The 12,281-nt window shown below is 48.7% G+C and overlaps 1 protein-coding gene across 16 annotated transcripts in view; it reads right to left on the bottom strand.

The window, feature by feature from the left end:
* Positions 1-9,777, bottom strand: part of PCDH7 (protocadherin 7) — a 417,735-nt gene extending 407,958 nt beyond the window's left edge. For 8 of the 16 annotated variants that reach the window (XM_045881347.3, XM_045881348.3, XM_054508972.2 and 5 more), the window contains exon 1: positions 4,549-9,775. In XM_045881347.3, coding sequence (XP_045737303.1) covers positions 4,549-7,710 — 3,162 coding nt within the window. In that variant the 5' untranslated portion in view covers positions 7,711-9,775. Of the gene's footprint in view, positions 1-4,548 lie in introns of all 16 variants that reach the window. The other 8 variants (XM_045881344.3, XM_045881346.3, XM_054508971.2 and 5 more) reach the window with 6 other exon arrangements.
* Between the last annotated feature and the right edge of the window lie 2,504 nt (positions 9,778-12,281).

The raw sequence follows: 12,281 nt of genomic DNA, 5'->3' as shown, positions 1-12,281 counted from the left end.
GATATCTTTTAATTCTAAAATGTGATGACTCCAGTGATTTTAGATACAAACACTAAATGGTCGATTATATCTTCTTTCAATTTCATATGTGTTGAAAGTTCAAATATGTTCCATATATTATAAATGAATATCACAGTGAAATAAAAGTCTAATGGCATCATAGTTGGTCTATATGAATATATCTGTGTGTTTGTGTGGAGAAAGAGATACCAGGTGTACACTTTTCCACAAATAATGTATGTAATTACTCAAAAATAGAAGATAATAAGAAAGATTGATTTTGCTATATTTATCCAGCTGCATGATTTACTTAAAATCTATAAATCGACTCTGTGGTCTCATGTCTAAGTTATTTATTGACTTGGGGTAAGTTTGAGATAAGTTTCAAATTGTCATACTTGGACTTCCATAAAAATTTATATATTCAAGGTAGATCAAATCAGTGGATGACCCTTTCCTTATTCATAGACATCCAGAGATCTAGGTAACGTTGCTTTAGTACATATCTCCTGACTAAAGATGTAATCTTTCATCAGTTATTAGTCACTTGTCTATTATATCAGGCCAGGTGTAACGGAAATTCCACCATATGCAGATGTACTGTACCTCTTAAAAGTGTTTTTGGTTATACACAGCAGAATCATATTGTAGAAATTATGCTTATCAAATTGAAACTAGAAGCTGTGGTTGGCATCACTCTGAAGATGCATTTCTACTGTAGTATGTATGTATGGTGTAATGTATATACACAAACAGATTGACATTTAGTTTTCTCAGTGCTGAAAACTCTAATAGATGATGGCAAGTCATCTGTTTGCTTCCAGACTGGAAGTAATTTAAAAAAATAATTTCTGCCATCTTTTTAACTGAGTATACAATGAATATATTGAATACAATTTGATCAATTAAAGAGAACATTATTCAGACTACATTCTGCAGTTCCAAAGGCAAGGGAAACTATCACTGGACTTAATATGAATTTTTCTTGAGTATTTCTGCATCAGCTACAAATGGATTTTTAAATTAATGTTTATTCAAGCTGTATCTTCTCTACTCTTGCCAAAAGTAAAGTACTTTGCTTTCCATTTACTAAATACAATAAAATTTTTACTTGCCAGTGCATTATCTAAATAACAGCATGGCATGAATAAACTCAACAGGACCTAAAAATAATAAACAAAGTAGTAATTATACTTTTATATGCTTACTAATCTTTTGGAATTATATTAATTTTTAAGAAAATTGAAAAATATTTAACACATAGTAAAACTCTGACGATTAAAAAGTAAGTAGAAAAATAGAATGCCTCTGTCTTTATTTTACAAGTCAAAAGCACAATTGTACTTCCAAGTCACAAAACTTGAACAACCACTAAAACCAGGTTTACCAAGCAAAGGAAAGGTGGACACTTAATCTCAATAATGCTGTCAATGATCCACATTCTGCTCAACTAGATACATTATTTAGTTGAGAGCAAAGGCTTTTGTTTGAACTGCAAAGGCCTGAACTATGGAAACCTGGGCTACATCATCAGTTTTGCTAAGGTGTGATTTTCAGGAAAGAAAAAATATATATATATAGCAACTCTGCAACACACATCTAGATTCTGCCAAAGAGGAACTATAGAAGCTTGATTTGAAAATTTCTAGACCCTGTGAAAACAAACCAAAAAGGGGGAAGGGCATTATTTACAAACTTATTTCCACAAAGCTATTTAATTTATTACAATATAACCATTAACAGGATTTAGGAGCAACACTTTGAAATGTCTAATTCTTATGAAGAGAAGAACACTGTAAACAGATATCACTTCCATTGTATCACAGGTAAAGAACTATGGTAAGGCAATTCAAGAAAATTATAAATAAAATGAAGCCTTTATGTCAGATGAAATCTCTGATTTTTAATTAATCCCTATCATAAGGAATTAAAATATGGCATCCCTCAGGGTTTTCCTTAGATAAATTCAGTATCAAAGGGGGGAATTATAACAAAACCTTGTGTTCTTTATTTTATTTTATCTTACATCAAATTTAACCACAGAAAATACATTTTGGCAGTTGTATAACAATTAAAGTTAATATCTTTTTAAAATGAAAATAGAAAATCATCTCCTTATGGTACAAGCAAAAATCAGAACAAAAAAGATCCTGTTTATTGTGTCAGATGTCTAAACAGAATGTAACTTTGTAAATGGATCCCTTGTCCCCTGACAGCAATATTGAAGAGATGAAGAGTATCAATTACTATTACTAATTACATTAAGGGGAATGTGTTTCATTCTCCTTTATTTCATTTTGGCTCAGCTATTTATTATGGTTAAAACTTTACACATCTTTTGAATACTGAACAACATATAAGTTTTCCAGTCACTTTTGGCAAACTGCATGATTTATACCGATGGCTTTGCAGGTTTTCTATTTTGGTATATGGACTTCTTTGCTCTGTTAAGGAGTCTAACACCATACATTAGTTTATTTATAAGCCTATCACTTTGCCTTTTAAACAGGATGCCACAACAGTCTTGATATTGGCTGTCTTAAGTGCTCAAGAATATAGAGCCAACCTCATTTGATGAGCCAAATAAAGCTTAAGTGGCAGCACAGATCATATGAGGGCGTTGTATAAAATATCTATAAATCTGCCACTTGATATGTCCCCTCCAAAGTTTAAGATTACACAATTTAGAATGCAAATGTCATTCAGCCACGGGACAAAACATCCTATTAGGATTACAGCGAAGAAGTAAACATTCTGCAGAAAGATGTCTTCACACACGTTTGCACTGCAAATTATCATTTTCCAAGGAAATTTCTGTAGATATAAATTTATTTGTGGGTGTTTCTAAGTCGATCTTAAAAATGTAGTATTATTTTAACTAGATGTGTCCTTGTTTACAAAACTGGTAAAAGTACCACAAACAAAACAAAAATCTTCTTCTAACTCCAGGTAAAGCAATAACACAATAAATATAAACCCTCCCCTTAGTAAATTTCAGGTTAAAAGAAATAAGTAACTCAGGCTCACCAGCATCACATATTTTCAAAAGCCATTTAATGTAATGAAGTTCAAGCCTGTATTTTCTTGAATTGCTTTGACAATTGGATATAAAACCACGTTAAGTCTGTTTCTCCTTATCCAAATAGCTACAGTAAGGTACTATAAGTAGCAAATATTTCTTTAGGAAATTGATTTTTAAAACTATGAAAGCGATAAGGAATTAGTATCTCTTTTCTATGTCTTTAATGAGCCCATCAATAATATCTTTAATGATGCTATAAAACAAGTTTTTCTTTTGCCTTAATTCTTCTCAGATTGCACATTCCACATGCAAAGCATATTTAATAGAAAAACTACTATTCAATATTATTTGACAGTCATAAATGTGTTTTTTGAGATGAGTTCTCGGGATAAGAAATATTTTATTAGTGGGGTTGCTACATCATTAAACACAGCAGTGTCCAAAAGGTTTTACTGGCTGAGTGTCAGACCTTGGTGGGTGTAAAAAGTAAACTTTGTAAGCATTACATATATCACACAAGCAAAACTTCCAAAAATAAATTTTCTATTTTCTGAAGTTCATCTCAAAATATGCTTTTTTAAACTGTTTCCACATTTCACTGAAAAACATCTGTATCAAATATTCCATATAACCTTAATAGTGTCAGGATATCGCAATGCAGACCAAAATTTTCTTGTACACAGTGCATCAAACAAGAACATTTCTGTTGCTTGGCTTAAATAATAAAAGGGTCATGTACTTTACTTTTGCTTATAAACTTTTAATACCAAACATGAAGAATGCAAGTGCTAACTGCAAAGCCTCACAGAAGTTTGTTACAGACACAGAAGTATTAAAAACGTATACACAAACAATGAATCATGGCACACTACATCAAAAACTAATGATGTAATGTATGGTGATTAACATAACAAAATAAAATTTTAAAAAGTGTAGTTTTGCATGATATTTGCATATCATTAAATATTTTTAAACCAACAGTTATGTCAAAGTAGTCAGTATTTAAGTATCTCAGACTTGGTACTGTATTTGCATGAGCCAGCCTCCATGATCTGTAAAATCCTACATAATACATTAACACAGTTAAAACTTTTATAGTGTCCAATTTGCAGAGGCACCAGTAGTAACTTTAGAAATTTTCTCCCTGGATGTAATTACCCACTCAGTAGCCACAAAACAAAATAATTTCAGGTCAAAACTAACCACCCAAACAATATATACATATTTATCTTGAAAACAGAAAATGTAGGATGAATTAGTACTGTCCAGTATGAAGTACTGCCTACTTGGAATATGTTCTGAGGTAGCTTAGTAAACACTGGTTTGGTAACTTGCAAAATGCAACAGTGCACCTTGCGTAGATGGCCTGTATTCAATTAATGATACATGAATTAACATTAAATTACTGCCATTAAATTTTTAAATAATAGCTTAAAAGAGAGAAAACAACACTTCACAGAAGATGCTCTGCCTCCGAGTTCTTAGCCTTGTGTGGGATATTTAAATATATTTGGAACACATCTTACCTGTTTGCTGTACTTGTTATTGGTTTGACAGCTGTATTCAGAGCAGTGATCTGATCCAATTGAAATGTTGTCTCCTGCTCCCACAAATGTGTTGGCTGGTGGTAGATCTTGTACGGCCTGGTGTTTTTTTCCTGCAGTTGGTGACTGGGGGTGAAGCTGGACAGTAGGCAACGGAGAACTAGATTTGTAATGCCTGGCCAGGTCAGGACTGCCGGGCCCCCCATTAACGGATCGGTATCGCCCCATGCTTGGGCTGTCTGACAGCTTCTCATTGACGCTATCATACCTCTGTCCATTTGGCTTAGAAGCTTCTACAGTGACAATGCTGCTGTAGAGAGGCTGCTTAGACTTTTTGTTTTTCTTGTCCTTTTTAGGCTTTTTAGATTTGTCGTGCTGCTGGGGTGTAAAAAAGTCTTCATGATCTTTTTTGCCAGCTTCATAGCCATTTTTATTTTTGGACCGGCAGTACCTTGCCATCACTACAATTAAGATGATGAGAATCACTGTCATAATTCCAGCAACCACCCCAATGACAATACTGAGTCTCTGTTTGCTAATTTCATAACTTGGGTCACCAGCTATGTCCTGGGTGAGTGGGGTGTGCAAACTTCTGGCTATCTGGGAGTCAATCACAGTTGCATTGGAAACACTTTCATTGACAAACACATGCACCAGAGTCGTGGTGGACTGGGAAGGCTGTCCACTGTCATTCACTTGCACCACCAACCTGTGCAAGCCATAATGCTTTTGGGTGAGTTTTCCCACTAAGGAAACCACACCACTGGTGGAATCAATCTCAAACAGCTTGAAGGGATTCCCTCCCACAATGCTGTAGTTAAGGTCTGCATTGATGCCCTCATCACTGTCCCTTGCCAACACTGTAGCTACTACTGTCCTGACATTACTTGAAGGTGGCAGTAAAGTGTAGGAAATGTTTCTGGGAAGGGTAACTGTGGGAGCATTGTCATTCTCATCCATCACAAAGAGAGAGACTGTGGCTGTGGCTGATCTGGGAGGATCCCCCCCATCCACAGCCTTGACTCTGAAGGTGTATGTGGTCTGATGTTCCCGGTCAAAAGACATTGTGGAGTAAATGGTCCCTGTGTCGTTTTCAATGGAAAAAATGTTACTGTTTTCCTCTATGTAGAGGCTCATCTCCGCATTGCGCCCCTTGTCTGCATCCATCACCGTGACCATCCCCACCGGGCTGTTGGGCTGCAAGTTTTCTTTCACATAAAAGGTAAAGACGTCCTGCATAAACTTAGGGTCATTGTCATTCTTGTCAGCCACCTGCACAATCACCGTGGTGCTGCCCTGCAGCACCGGGATGCCTTTGTCTTTGGCATTAACTTTAAACTCATACCTGTCTGTCTGCTCTCGGTCCAGCACCGTATTGACAAGGATGTCCCCAGAATCAGGATCGATGGCAAAGATCCCCATCACGGAGGAATCCAGAGAGTAGGCAATCTCTGCATTTTTCCCACTGTCCGCGTCTGTCGCCAGCACCGTGGCCACCCTCTCCCCAGGGATGTTGTTCTCTGGAAAGTAAACCTCCACCACGGACTGGCCGAAGACCGGCGGGTTGTCATTGGTGTCTCCTACCTTGACAACCAGGGAGTTGTTGCTGGAGAGGCTGGGGCTGCCCGAGTCCACCGCCACAATGACCACGTTGAATTCCCGGGTGGTCTCATAGTCCAAAGGGGCCGAGGTGTGCAGAAAGTACTTTTTCTTGTTCTGGTCGCCCTCTGTGTCGCTGGCCGGCTTGAGCTGGAAGGGCACGTCACCCACCACGGTGCAGGTGACTACCCCATTCTCGCCTTGGTCTCGGTCGGACACCTGTACCAGAGCAATGGGGGTGTCGACCAGAACATCCTCGGCCACGTTGGCCACCCCATCCTTGAGTGGGATACGCCCGATCTTGCGGATTTCAATGGACGGAACGTTATCGTTCTCGTCCTTGATGTTGAGGACCACCGTGGCCTTGTCGGTCTTGGGGGGCTGCCCGCGGTCGCGGGCCATGACGGTGAAGCGCAGCTGGTTCACCTCCTCGCGGTCGATACGGTGCAGGACACTGAGCCAGCCGGACGTCTCGTCCAGGCGCAGCAGCCGCCGCACGGATTCGGTAGCCGCTCCGAACACATACTCGATCTGTCCGTTGACCCCCACGTCCAGGTCGGCGGCACGCAGCTGCAGGATGGGAGTCCCTGGGGCGCTATTCTCGGCCAGGTCAGCTTCGTACACGCTCTTCTCGAAACGGGGACTGTTGTCGTTCACGTCGGTGATGAGCACCCTCAGGATGGCCTGCGAGGAGCGAGGCGGGTCGCCACCGTCGCGCACCCGCAGGGTCAGCTCGTAGGAGTCGCGTTGTTCCCGATCCAGCGCCCCCTTCACGATCAGCTGTGGCTGCTTCTCGCCATCCGGGGTGTCGGCCACCTGCAGTTCGAACACGCCGCTGCGGCCACCGGCGTTGGTCCCGCCGCCGCCCTCTGGTGCGTCCGGCCGCCTCCTCGAGCCGCCGTTCCCGCCGCCCCCGGGGTAGGGGGCGCTGTCGGCGGGCCCAGCACGCCGGCCCTCGCCGCCGCCGCCGCCGCCGCCCCCGCCCCCGGGCTCCTGGAGCAGCTCGTAGCGCTCGATGCCGTTGCGGCCGAAGTCACGGTCAGTGGCGGTGGGTAGCAGGTAGAGCGTGCCCACCGGCCTGTTCTCCTCCACCGTGAGCGTGAGCACGGGTGACGGGAAGGTGGGCGTGTTGTCGTTGATATCGAGTACGATGACCCGGCCCTCGAACAGGTCCACCCAGCTCTGCGAGGGCCCGATCACCGACACTTCGAAGTCCAGAAAGCACTCGTTCTCGTCGAAGATCATCTGACACTGGGGCAGCTTCTCGCGGTCGATGCGCCGCTCGCTCGTGCTCAGCTCGCCGGTGAGGTTGTCGATCTTCAGGTACTCCGAGCCCGACTCGAGGCTGAAAGTCACCTCACCCGAGCCGGTCACGATGCCCAAGTCCGAGGCGACGTTGCCGATGCGGACGTCCGCTGGGCCCTCCTCGGCCAGCCGGTATCGGAGCAGCTGCTTGGCGGCCGCCAGGCTGAGCGAGAGCGGCAGGAGGAGACAGCAGCCCAGGCACCAGCCCCGCGCCCATCCCGCGGTCCGCATCCTCAGCATCTTCTCCTGCTGCTGCTGCTACTGCTCCTTCTAAGCACAGCCCCCTCGGCGCCCCCCTCCTAGGGGGCCGACCGCCTGCCCTCCTCACAACCTTCTTCTCTCTCCGGGAAAGGAGGGGGGGGGGGCAAGAGCACCGTGCGGAGTCGGCCGGGGGACCAGCGATAAATCCTTCTTCTTCTTCTTTTTTCTCCTTCTGCTTCTTCTGAAAGTTATTGTTCCATAATTCATGCAATGGGTGCTAATCGCCCGCTCGCCGGCCGCCGTTCAGTCGCAGTACTCACAGTTCACGGGACACTGCGCGCCGCGGGCTCGGCGCCCCCCCAAAGTCATCCCCGCAGCGGGCGGAGGATCCCGAGCTCCCGTCCCCGCTCTGTCGGATGGGGCCGGAACCGCTCCGGCAGGCGGGCGGTGGAGCCGGGAAGCGGCGGGGAACAAGCCTGCAGCCTCCCCCGCCTGCCAACCCCGTTCGTCTTCGCTGCTACTCGAGTTGAGTCCAATCCACGTTGCAGCCACTCACTCCAGACCCAGCTTCTGCTCCGGCTGCCCAGGCAAACGTGAGTTGCTTCCTGCACGAGGCGCTGGGGCCAGCAACAAGCCAGTCTGAACTCTGACTCCGCTCTGGCAGCGGGGGAGCCAGTCAACAGATCGCGAATGAAGAATCCCTGGCAGGTCGCTCCGGGCACCGTGCAGTGGAGACCACTCGCGTCACACAGCGGTCCGCGTCCGGGTCCCCCCCGCGCGCCGAAGAGCAGCCCGAGCCATCTTCAGAGACGCCCAGAGAGTCAGTCCCTTCTCACTCCCAAGAGCTCGGGTTTCTCTTTTTTTCTTAACAACTCTGCGCAAGGTCATTAGTCACGAAGCCGCCGCCTGAAACCGCAGCAGCCGTTCGCCCGCGGGGGCGAAGGCTGAGCCAGCCGTGCGCACCGCGCGGTGCCCAAGTTTGGGTTCGCAGCCGCAGAGTCCGTGCCTTTCCTCACCTGCATTCGGCCCGCAATTCCGAGCACTGGGATCTGCAGCGCTGTGCGCGATTCAGGGAGGAGATTGCAGGCTCTCTCCCCGCTCTCTCTCGATCCCTCCCCTCCCTCCCTCTCTCTCCTCCCTCCTCCTCTCTCCTCCCTCCTCTCCTTTCCCCTTTCCCCTGCTCCCACTCTCTCTCCTGCACGCTCCCTCTCCTTCCTCCCAGTCCCAATGCTGCCAACTCAAGCTGAACTTGATCCCTTTGCAGTTCAAAGGTGAGCAAACCAGGCTCGGTGCTCAGGCGACGTTGGCCTGGCGAAAGCCCCCGGCCGGGCTCCCCCAACGGCAATTAACAAAGATGCCCAATTCTGTCCGGATTTCCGAAGAAAAGCCAAAGGCGCTGGGGAGGGGTGAGCGGGAGGTGGAGTCAGAGACAGCTGCCAAGTAGCTTAAAAAGAAAAAGAAAAAAAAAAAAAATCCAGTTTGCCAAGGGGAGAAAAAGTGCCAGTCGGTTGTTGCCTCGGAAGTGCCCTGGCACGGCGGGTGAATTCCGCAGTTGTCTCGTCCCCTTTTGCGTCTGGGAGAGTCTGGTGCGGGCGCGCTCGCCGCCCCTTGGACTGCCAAGGCTCAAAGACGCTGAATGGCAAATAGGAAGCTCCCGCTCGCTAGCCGCGAGCCGGAAACCCGCAAGTTTGCCCAAAGTGGTGGCTGCTGCTGGGAGCTCGCTGGCTGGCTTGCGGCTCAAGCTCGTCCCTGAAGCTGCTGCTGCTTGTGGCGGCGGCGGCGGCGGTAGCAGCCTAGCCGCGGAAACTACACACTCGCGGAGAGGGAGGGAGGAGGGTTGGGGGGAGGAAGGCAGAAGGGAGTACCAACCAGCCGGCCCGCTCCGGAAAGCCCCGCTTCAGCACCGGGGGCCACTCCTTGTGTGCACAATCCAGCCAGTCCCCGTCCCCTTTAAGCCAAAGCCTTTCCCCCTCTCCCCAGTGAGCGCAGCCACAGTCCGGTCGGGGGACTTGCTTTCCGTCCCTGGGGCTGGTAAATTTCCTCCTCTCCCTGACTAATACCGAGTGCGTGTGTGAGAACACTGAATTGGTGTCAGGAAAGGTTTCTTTCTTTTTTTTTTCCTCCCCCTTCTCAGACGATGCCCCCCCCCCACCCCACCCCGAAGTGTCTCCGTTTCGCGATTTAGCATCTTGGTTAGGGCATGGCTAAGGGTGGCTTAGGGGATCCTGCGTGCGCCCAGGGAGCCACGTTGGTGTTCTGAGAAACCATGATGGGCTGCAGTGGTTAAAAAAAAAAGAGAGAGAGAGAGAGAGAGAGAACATCAAACTCCAGAGAGAGCCAGAGAGGAATCCTTTTTTGGGAGTGCAGACTTCGGAGGGCTGGGGTTGGGGGTTGGGGTGGTGCCTGTCTTTGTTTAAATGCTTGGCATTCCTGTTATCGTGCTTGCTTACGGGGGTAGACCGTGTGTGTGTGTGTGTGTGTGTGCGCGCGCGCGCCTGGGGAATAAACACATGTTGGAAGCCTCGGTGTTATTTTCTGAGCAGAAACCTGCAGCCTTTAGTAACTGGCAAAGTGTAGCGTCACCTATCTGGATAAAAGGGAAATAAACTTTAATGGCAACTTTGTGTACCGAAGTGTCCCTAGTTCCGTTTCTCTCCTTCTTCTGACTTTGTGCCACTCGATCGTACGTGGTATTCCCCCACGCGAGGCTTCCCCAGTTTTCAATCACAGCCACTCAGCCCGCCTCATCAGATCTCAGTTGTGCTTGTGTTTTTTTAAAACTGTAGCCGTTTGCTCTTCATTTATTTCAGTGGCTAAGGGGTCCCGCCAGGATTAAGTGGGCTGAGGCGGGCAGGAGGTATTTGGGGACAATCTTACCATCTCAAGAGAGCAAAGAGGCTGCTGCTGGGATTTGGTGGGCCCTCAGCTCGTCTGCCCAATCTATAGGCATCGAAGGGCCTCCCCTTAAAGGAAAATTTAAGATGAAAAGAAGAAAAAAGAAAGAAATCCGTCCAGAGTGGCTATTCTGCCTTTACGAGACCTGTGTGCGGAGGCAAAATGATTTAAACAAGACAAACACCAATAAAGTCTACAAGCAGATGTAGCGCGCGGTTGTTTGGGCGGGCGCAGGCAGCAGAAATGGGGGAGAGGTGGCTGAGATTTCCAAGGTCTCCCTATAGGGGATCATGGAGGCGCGGAGGATGAAAGGGCCAGGGAGCGGGCGAGCATTTTCCAGTCTGCTAAAGCAGCTGCACTCAGGGTGTAGCCGCTTCTCCTCCCCGGCCAGGCCAGGAACCCGGCCACCCCCACATTCCCCAAGCCCGCCGCCTCCCGAGCCTCTCCGCTCTGTATCTGCAGCATCAGCGAGAAAAACCCCGCGCGCAGACTCAGTGCACACCGCCGCAGTCTGGAGCCGGGGGGCGGGGGCGGGCGCCGCAGCGTTTCCTTGGCCCGCTAAGTGGCTGTAGTGCTAAATCCCCTTATGTTTGGAAAACTCTGGTTTATCAGAATTCTTGCCTCCCACGACACCCGGTCCCCCCCTTTTTTTCCAGGGTCCAAGGTGAAAGAGGGAAGCCTTTTCTGCTCCGCGGCCTTGCGCCCGTGCATTCCGATGCGCGGCAATATGGTGCAGTGCACTCACTCCCCTAACGGCCTTTCCTAAGATTTTGCAAACTTCTGGCAGCCGCGTGGGCACAGACGTTGTACACTCACTCTTCCCTCGCCAGACCATAAACTTGAACAAGCCCCTGAGCATCTTCAAACGTTCGCCCACCGCTCCGGCGCGCAATCTCCAGGCGCACAGTAGCGAGGGGCGAAAGAGTGGGAGGCTTTTCCCCAGAGCGCCGCACATTTCTTCCCAGATGACGGGGCTGGTGTGTGCGCGCCCTTCACAGTGAGCGGTTTCCTCATTGCGAGCGGGAGGTAGGCTCCAGTCTGCCCTCCCTACTCATCCCGACCAACTCCGCCGCCGAGCCAAGCCAGCGTGGGAAACGGGTCCGACGTGTGCGGCAGGGAGAACAGCATGCCAGACAACCGGGGCCGTGAAGCGCCCCGGCTTTCCACCCTCCCCCACCGGTCCCCGCCTCCGACCTCTCTGCGGGAGCGGCCAACGGCCGGCTGCTTTGCCCAGCAGCGCGGTTCTCGGGCAGCGGAGCGGAGTAGGCGCGGTGGGGGTGTGGGCGAGGCGCGAGGAGCCCCCGGGGCGCCCTGGCCGCGGTTGGAGCTCCCAGTCCTCTTCCGCCTCCTGTCCGGGGACTGACCCTCCAACTCCAGCCTCCCGAGGGCGCGGAGGATGAATGGAGGCGAGAAGCTGTTTCCCCCACCCCCACCCCATTTCCGCAGTCTTAGAGCCAGTGTCACAAGTGCTCGGCAGTTTCGTGAAATGGACCTAGGGGACTTAATTCCCCCGGTTCCAGGTCTCACCACGGGAATATGATACCCGGATTCGCGCCCACCCGCAAACCCCGCCCGGCTTCTCAGACTCGAGGCAGCATTTATCTTCTCAACCTGAGAGGCAAGGTTTCAGAAGGAAATGGGATCGGAAGTGCAACCGGCTGCAGTAAATTAAAGAGCCCGCTGCCGCGGCTGCTTTGGCGGCCAGAACTGAAGAG

Source organism: Mirounga angustirostris, unplaced genomic scaffold (genome assembly GCF_029215605.1).
Source record: "Mirounga angustirostris isolate CCGP_5_RB_7025 unplaced genomic scaffold, mMirAng1.0.hap1 SCAF_2, whole genome shotgun sequence".
Classification (NCBI taxonomy): Eukaryota; Metazoa; Chordata; class Mammalia; order Carnivora; family Phocidae; genus Mirounga; species Mirounga angustirostris.
This window is presented reverse-complemented; position numbering and strand designations above follow the sequence as displayed.